Source organism: Octopus bimaculoides, chromosome 16 (assembly GCF_046866305.1).
Source record: "Octopus bimaculoides isolate indiv1 chromosome 16, ASM4686630v1, whole genome shotgun sequence".
In the NCBI taxonomy this organism is placed as follows: domain Eukaryota; kingdom Metazoa; phylum Mollusca; class Cephalopoda; order Octopoda; family Octopodidae; genus Octopus; species Octopus bimaculoides.
The window spans coordinates 30,530,104-30,539,335 of NC_142943.1; the positions used below are offsets into that span (position 1 = coordinate 30,530,104).

A 9,232-nucleotide genomic window follows, 5' to 3' on the forward strand; every position below is an offset into this window, starting at 1 on the left:
TCCACTAATATATACATACACACACTCTTGTTCAAGAGAAGTTATTACTTTTGTGCAATATTTCTTAAACTTGGTGTCTAAAGATCAGTTGCTCAAGTCACAAATGTTACTTTGCGATGTGCATCAGTTTCTTCCTTTCTTTTCTCCTCTGCCTATTTATTCAATTCTTACATTCACAAACCATTTTATCTTAATTTAATTCTCAAGTCATTTTGAAAGTTTCTCATACCAGTGCTAAGTATATCATAAGACATTATTGTAAAACTGAGAGTTACCTGTGACCCCCGAAGCCAGTATCTGTATCACCTTAATTTATTACAATATCCCAAAGTACTATTTCAGTCTAAAACGACATGGATATTCATGGTATTTTCAACCTCAATATGTGGAACCCCTAGGTGTCAATGGAGCTCCCATAATATTATGGAACTCTAATATGCCAAGGAACCTATATATCAAAAGCGGGTTACTTATTCTATCATAAACAAACAGAAGAACGAGATTTCTCCCCAGTTCCTTGTGTCATATCGTTAACCAGTTAGAGTCTTGTTTCCAGTCAATTCTTTGATGTCAGTCCACAAGCATCTTTGATGACCTCTGGCTTTCTTCTCTTTTACACTTCCTATCAAGATGATCTTCAGCAATGACTCGTAGCATATTGTATGTCCAAAATATCATAGCTTTATGGATTTAATTCTCGACTGTAGATGTCTTTGGTCTTCCAATTTTTCTATGATTTAATTATCATTTACCAATTATACATAAATATTTATTATTAACCTTATCGTCTGCCAGATGACATCGTTATTGATTTTATCGCCTGCCAATTGACTTCATTATTTATTGTCTGCCAGCTGCACTTCAATATTTATCGTTGGTCGTTGATTTTACATATTGCTATTACTTCAGGTCTTCACTGTTACATTATAATCAGTTTAAATTAAAGTTAATATTAATTCCTAGCTTCATAAATTCTCACCTTCCACAATCACATTTATTATGGACTGGCTTTTACATTTTCTATAGATCAAGCAATATCTGGACAATGGCTGGAAAAGAAAATGGGATAAGGAACAGATGGTTCCCTATGCCTACAACATGCATGAAAAACAATGGGTTGGCTACGACGACGAACAAAGCATCAGATTAAAGGTAAGAACTCAATTTTACTTGGTATTATGGCGCATACAATTTCTTCTGCTTAATTTATTGTCTGTTGGTAGGTTTAATGTCTGTTGGTAGATTTAATGTCTGCTGATAAATCTCTGTGTCACTTTAGTGATTAACATTATTCATATTAAATTATAGTCTAGAAATTATTTCGATGTCTTTCTAAATGTTGAATTTACAAATTTCAAACAGTAAACTCATGATCATACACTCGTATTAATCAAGTTAATAGTGCTTTGATGTATTTAGTTACATCGGTTTATGTCCTCGGTTCATATTTCACGCAAGTTAGTTGGCTTTTCAAACTCGCCTTGAAGAATTTATTTTAAACACAAGTCAGATACCAGGGTTGATGTAATCAACTGTCGTCATCCAGTGTGCCGGGTCTATTAACGACCAATGACAATTTGCAAGATTAAGGGACCATTGTTTACGAGATTGCTAAACCCAGGTCTTAGGTTAATAGTCTGTAATAGGAGCAACTTAATTCAGTCGATGGAACTGGAATAACGTGAACTGATCTCCAGGTCTGGAAATCGAATCTACAACTTCATGTTCTTCAGTCCTACAGAATAACCACTTGGCTAAGTCCCTTCTCCGTAAATTTGCCTCTATTCATTCTTGACTAATATTTCTTTTTGTTCATTTGTTTTAGATCGATTATTTAAAACGTTATCAGCTTGGTGGTGCGATGACCTGGGCGCTGTCCTTGGATAGTTTTGGTAATACCAAAGATAAAACCACTCGCTTCACTCTTCACAGAGTTATAAAGACATTTCTAGAAGATACTGACAGCGAAAATACAAGAACGACAGAAGGAAAAATGGTAGGTCATATGTCTGTTGGAAGTTTCATTCAAAATATGTCGTTAAGAACCAAATATCTTTAGTTAACAAATATCTCTTGAAATTCTAATTTCATCACATTTCTCACCTGTAGGATAATTGATTTTATCGATCTTTTCCTCGACTACCGCTACATGTTTGGTACATATTTATCGATGATTGAGGAATTTAAGCTCAGACTCACCCCAGCTGGAATTAAAACAGAAGTATTTAAGAATAAAACCAAATGTTGAAATGTTCACCCCGATGCTCTACCGTTTCTGCTAACCTCATTTTCTTGAAATAATTAATTTAAGATTAAGACTGAATTGTTTAAATATTTGTTGTTGTTAAGGCGGCGAGCTGGCAGAAACGTTAGCACGCCGGACGAAATGCTTAGCGGTATTTCGTCTGTCTTTACGTTCTGAGTTCAAATTCCGCCGATCTCGACTTTGCCTTTCATCCTTTCGGGGTCGATAAATTAAGTACCAGCTGCGTACTAGGGTCAATCTAATTGACTGGCCTCCTCCTCCCAAATTTCGGGCCTTGTGCCAAGAGGAGAAAAGTATATTTGTTGTTGTTGCTATTATTCGAGCCGGCAGAATCGTTAGCACGCTGGGAAATGTGTTTAATGGCATTTCGTCCGTCCTTACTTTCTGAGTTCAAATTCCGCCGAGGTCGACTTTGCCTTTTATCCTTTCGTGGTTGATGAAAAAGTACCAGTTGCGCACTGGGGTCTATGTAATCGACTATCTCCCTATAGTATTGTTCCTATAGTAGAAAGGATTATTATTATTATTATTATTGAGTGAGAAAACAGTGCATGCCATCAAAATGACACTGACGTACAAATATACGAAGCCCAGTATACCCATCATGACTACCCGTCTAATAAGGGTACACCAGGCACATGCATCACAACCATATGTGCGCGACATGGTGATCTCATATCAAGATAAACAGCGCATGACCTCGCAGGTAGGGCCCAGTTAGAATTTTCTTCAGATCGAGTAGCCCATCCCGCTCAAAAGGTCCCTGAATAAGGCTTGCTTAAGGATGTTGAGCGAAACACCCATGTTTCCAAAGGTGAATTATTCAAACCCCAAAGAATTCCTCTCAGCACATGACTATGATGCTCCCCCACTACTTCTGCTCATGATCAGAGATGCACATATCGTCAGCCACCAAGGGACATGCTCAACTGGTTAAGGTCAAACAACTGACAAGCAAATCTGTGGTATTGAGCAGAATATTTGCTGTAGCCCATCTTTTATACCAAGACAAAACATTGTACATGATAACACTTCCGATCAATTACGATCAAAAGCCATGAGAGCCACTGCCCGGTACTGCATCCGGGCATTTATTATTATTATTATTATTATTATTACCGCCGCCTTAGCGGAGGTGTTGTTTTCAGTCGTGTTTGTTTGTTTGTTTGTTTATCCGTGGACAAAATATCTCAAGAATCGCTGGATGGATTCGGATGAAACTTTCAGGGATGTTTATCATATGACTGGCACGAACTGATTAGATTTTTGAGAGAGAGAGAGAGAGAGAGAGAGAGAGAGAGAGAGAGAGAGAGAGAGAGAGAGAGTTATTTGGTATATATATAAAAAACAATTTAGTGTTAAAATGAAGAATTAATGCTTTTAGTTGAATACATGTTTATTAACGTCCTACAAAGGGAAAGTTGACTGAACTTCGAAGTTTAACCTCATTTTGTCTCCCTCAAACTAACGAAAGCGAGCAAGCCGGAAGTTTACACTCACTGTCAACCATTTTCCTTGTAGAAGTTTCATAAACACACACACACACACACACACACACACACACACACACACACACACACACACACACACACACACACACACACACACACACACGGTGGCGAGCTGGCAGAAACGTTAGCACACCGGGCGAAATGCATAGCGGTATTTCGTCTGCCGCTACGTTCTGAGTTCAAATTCCGCCGAGGTCGACTTTGCCTTTCATCCTTTCGGGGTCGATATAATCGACTTAATCCGTTTGTCTGTTCTTGTTTGTCCCCTCTGTGTGTAGCCTCTTGTGAGCAGTAAAGAAATAACACACACACACGTATATATATATATATATATATATATATATATGACGGGCTCCTTTCCGTTTCCGTCTACCAAAATGCCACGTAGTGGAACTGAACCCATGACCACGTGGTTAGAAAGCAAGGTTCTTACCACATAGCCACGCTTGTGCCTAACTGAATGTATTTTATCGATCTCTTACTGAAGAAGAAAATGAGAGAGGGGTGCAAAGTAAAATCTTTTGAGATTTGAACCTTAAAACCTGAGCCTTCATAGTATACCACTGTACATGCAAATAGTTATTGAGATTAAGAACATAAAAAATGTTCAAGGGAGATAACTCTTAAAAGTAATTTACAAATGCGAAAGTAATTTTATTTATGTCCCCTGGAACATAATTTTTCTTTTCTTTTTTTTTTTTTTGAGCTCTTCTTTACCGAACCTGCGAAACACTTGGGCTCAAACATTTTGAGAATTAAAGAAGGAGGAGTGTAAGGGTTAATGATTCTGGATTGGTGATTGGCAGTAGCACACACAGAGTGAGTTTCATGGAGAATGTTGTGTGTGTCGTGTGTGTACGTGTGTGTGTTATTGTTTTAAGAGAATAATTTGAAAATTCTATAGAATTCTTGATTTTTTTATTTTCTGTTTTACCTTCTCTTGCAGACTTTGAGCTACTCTCTTTGGAATAAACCGGAACGGACAACAAAATCAATTCCTTATAAATCAAGTACAGAAAATGATGTGCAAAATAGTTTCTCCAGCGGCGTATTATCATTACTAGAAGAACCTAATGAAGGTTTTAGAACGACAGACAGAACCAATCCAACATGGAAAACAACCATGGAACCAAACATTTTTATAACGGAATCACCAATGAAAAATCTGGAACAAAAACGGAAAATAAAGCCAAGTATATCAACCACAGACAATACTATATCTTTAACTAATCGAAACAGTCAAATAACAACAACTTATAGCTCTACCATGTTTCCGAAACAATATCAAACACTGCCAATAACTTTCGGGTCTTCAGATCACAATTTGATAAACGTTCCTGTTTTGGAAGTTGTATTTCCTGGACGAAATAATGGCGGTGAAAGAGAAACATCAAAGAAATCTAAACAAGAATCTGAGTATAGCATTAAGTCTGGAGTCAATATTTTCCAAGGAAATGCAGACAAAGGTTTGTTTTCTTTTAAAAAAGAACCATCGCTTCATTTAAAACAGGAACAATCTGTACGGAATCTTCATTCCACTTCCAAACCATCTTCATTGCCAACGACTCCAGAACCTGAAAAAATATTACCTTGTGATGAAGAAACTGAGACTTCTACAGGTAAACTCAAACAAGAAGATTCTTTGACAGAAGGTAGGTACAAAATACTTTCACGAATACTTTGAGTTCAGTGAACTGAACGTGGCGAAGCCCGAGTTTTTTTACTGTTAATCCGGATCAGCTTTGATGGACTACATCTACGGCCAAAGGCGCGCCAGCCGTTCCAACCTAGTTCTTTTCTAAATCGTAGTCTATATTGCTCAATGTATCCTTTGTTAGGATGTGATTTGAGAGATATTTGTTTGCTATTTTTAGCAGGTCAGATAATTTCTTCATTGATGAATTGTGATCTGTTTAATAATACAGTATTTTAGCTATTTGTAGATGTGAGTTGTGCCGCACTATGGCACCTATTTACAGACATGTGGACTGAGTCAACTTGGCTTGATTTTTCTGGATATAGAGGATTAGGGAAAAACCGACTATGGGAATGGGATTGAAACTAAAACCAAAACGCCTTAACATTTCAACTGCATTCTACTCCGACAAAATAAGTATCAACAGTATTCTGGGTGATTAATTCAGATGACTCTACCGCTTAGTAGTAAATATGTACCATATTACACCTCAGTTCACAGTGAATCATTGAAAGAGACTTGACGTGACCACTCGACTTACTCGCATAACTCCCCTTTCTGTACTATGTAAGGAAAGGACATGTTGGCGAATGCTGTCCAAGATATAACCCTTAAAAAGATGTGACGCTTACAGTTGAAGAATCTTCGGTTATAATTCTTCTCAAGTAGAATTGACCTGTACTTAAACAGCAACGACGATAGGGAAATGTTAATATTTATCCCAACGTTTTCTCTAAAATTATACGGTTTCTGTGGCTGAAGAAGAAAAAACCACTCCGAAACGCTTGCGTCCCACATTCTGGGTAGGTCGCGCTGCGAGCTGATTTTTGTATATTTACATCATTTGTCTACAGCGAGAAATTACTGAAACAACAAAATATTGTTTTTATTTATTTCATATTCTCTCTCTTTCAGTTTTCAAATGTCCTTCTTTGTTTGGCATCTACCGTGACGTCAGAGACTGCACCAGCTTTTTTCAATGTGTCTGGCAGGTTCCATTCAGTTATAAGTGTTCCCCTGGTACAGCATGGAACGACAGAATACAATCTTGTGATTGGCCAGCTAACACCGGATGTATTCTGTAGCGAAGAATATGGAAACAAAACGAAACATCCATTCTGAATGCAGCACGAAAGATGGCTAAATTAACACTATCAACACCAACACCACCACCACCGCTGTCACCGCTACCACCACCACCACTAACAACAACAATAACAAGGTCAACAATAATAGCAAATATAATTCAGCAATAAATAAGACAGCTTCTACACGGTCCCTCAACCTGCTAGAAATAGCAGCCAAATCTGGCTTCACGTTCCAGTTATGAAAAATAGAAAGACACTTCAGGTAATGTGTTCCCAGATATTAAAAGAAGAACAATATTGGCATGATTGGACTGATGTTGACTATAAATCTGTTCGATCAGGATTGACCGAATGTGGGGGGAAATAACAAGAACAACCATAAAAATTAGAGAAAAAAAAAACAAAAGAAAAAAACGTCAAAAATCTTGAATTCAAAAGCGGAATTGGTTGTACATAATGGAATACTATTTCCATAACGTAAGATATATTTAATTACGCGATAACCATACGGAAAAGAGGTAAAACTATGTGCTGTATAAGGTATTATTTAATTATCGTCACTAATTTATTGTCAAACTTACATTATTTGTAAGAGAAACAATATATATATATATATATATATATATATATGTGTGTGTGTGTGTGTGTGTGTGTGTGTGTGTGTGTGTGTGTGTGTGTGTGTGTGTGTGTGTGTGTGTGTGTGTTATATATCATAAATGTTATGTGTTTGTATATACATAAGAGAGAGAGAAAGAGGAAGACAGAGAGAGAGAGAGAGAGAGAGAGAGAGAGACTGTATACAGTCTACTCAGAGAGACTCAAGCAAGTTGAAGCCCCTCCACTTCATTATTTGTCAGATGCCTTCATAGCAGAGTTGTGTCTAATTCTACTCGTAAATTAATTGTGCTGGAGAACCTCGAATGTCTAGAATGAATAAGATCACCATTCGACGCTGGCGTTATGTTCTTGACAATATTGAGACCGATGAGCCCTGATTAAGTTGGAATTCCGATACAGACAGATTATCTGTCTTGATATACTAACTTGAAAAATTTAAGCAAATGATCATTTTCGTGTGTGTGTGTGTGTGTGTGTGTGTGTGTGTGTGTGTGTGTGTGTGTGTGTGTGTGTGTCTTTATGTGTCTATGTGTCCGTGTTTGTCCCCTCAACATCGTTTGACAACCGATGGTGGTGTGTTTACGTCCCCGTAACTTGGCGGTTCGACAAAAGAAACGGATAGAATAAGTACTAGGCTTACAAAGAATAAGTACTGGGGTCGATATGCTCGACTAAAGGCGGTGCTCCAGCATGGCCGCAGTAAAATGACAGAAACAAATAAAAGAATATATATATATATATATATATATATATACTCACACATATATATATACACACACACACACACATATATATATATATGTGTGTGTGTGTGTGTGTGTGTGTGTGTATGTGTGTGTGTGTGTGTATTCACCTGAAGGATTTGTCATCCCTTTTATCCATCATGAAATATCTGATCTGACCTAAATATAAATATTTCGTTTTTGTTCCGCCCATCTTAACCAGTTGCCATTTAATAATCTTGCTGTGTTTCATATCGTCAGTCGGCTCTTCTTTTCCCCTCCTCATCCCACCACTCATTTTCTGTTGCAAAAGACAAAGTGAACTGATCGATTAATTAATTGTAAACTTCTACTATCTCTCCGTCTCGTCGTTCTCTAAAATCCAAATGATGAATGAAGATCCCGGTGCTTATCGACTCTGGTTTCTGCAAAGTTAAACAGACGACAGTGACGTCATCCGTGTGATATGACAAGGCTCTGCCAGAAAGGAAATGCGGTGTTTTTTTCTTTTTGCTTTTTGTAACAATTATCGTTATTTCTATATGTCTATCACGTGACAATTGAGAAAGACGTATGTCTGCTAAAAAGTAGTGATTGCCATGGGGGGAATATCTTTGACAGTAGGTTAGTTGTTGGATTTATTATGATCTGAGGCTAAATCATCCTAACCAGCAATGGCATTAGCAACACCACCACCACCATTAAAAACTATAACAACAACAACAACCACCACAATGCATTATATATGTATGCGTGTGTGTGTGTGTGTGTGTGTGTGTGTGTATGTATGTACGAGGGGGGTACTGAAAAGCTCCTTGGTTAAGGGTGTCACGAAAGGCCTGGTTGGAGGTCCAAACTTCCGAGTTCTTTTACGGGGCTTAGAAAAACTGGAAGACTGCTGCAATAAGTGTGTGAATCTGAGAGGAGAATATGCTGAATAAAATCATAATTAATTGATCCTCCTGTATTTTCTTTTATCAAAAGCCAGGAATTTTTCAGCACCTCCTCATATATATATATATGTCGGCCACTCTTTGCAGCAACACCTGTCTGTGTTTGGATTGTCCATGCACAGGGGCCATCCGGACTCCCGTTTGCGTCGTGAATAGGGATTAATCTTCTCTCTTCGCTCCTTTGCGCCACATGGGCTCAACTCCCCTCCCCTCTTCATCTAGCCCCTCCTCCTGTCTCTCTCCCCCACCCACCCTCCTACCACCCATCTCTCCCACTCCCCACCCCTCCCCACCTCCTCCGACTCCTACTTCTTTGTACGTCTCTTCACCTCTCTTCACTCCTACTTCTCTTCCTACTTCTCTTCCTACTTCTCTTCC

At 38.1% G+C, this 9,232-nt stretch overlaps 1 protein-coding gene across 1 annotated transcript in view; it reads left to right on the forward strand.

Moving 5' to 3' along the window:
* Window positions 1–6,770, forward strand: part of LOC106879329 (acidic mammalian chitinase) — a 21,544-nt gene extending 14,774 nt beyond the window's left edge. The window contains exons 8-11 of the mRNA XM_089364839.1: window positions 1,027–1,152; window positions 1,826–1,996; window positions 4,724–5,429; window positions 6,389–6,770. Coding sequence (XP_089220965.1) covers window positions 1,027–1,152; window positions 1,826–1,996; window positions 4,724–5,429; window positions 6,389–6,558 — 1,173 coding nt within the window. The 3' untranslated portion in view covers window positions 6,559–6,770. The remainder of the gene's footprint in view (window positions 1–1,026; window positions 1,153–1,825; window positions 1,997–4,723; window positions 5,430–6,388) is intronic.
* The last annotated feature ends 2,462 nt before the right edge of the window (window positions 6,771–9,232 follow it).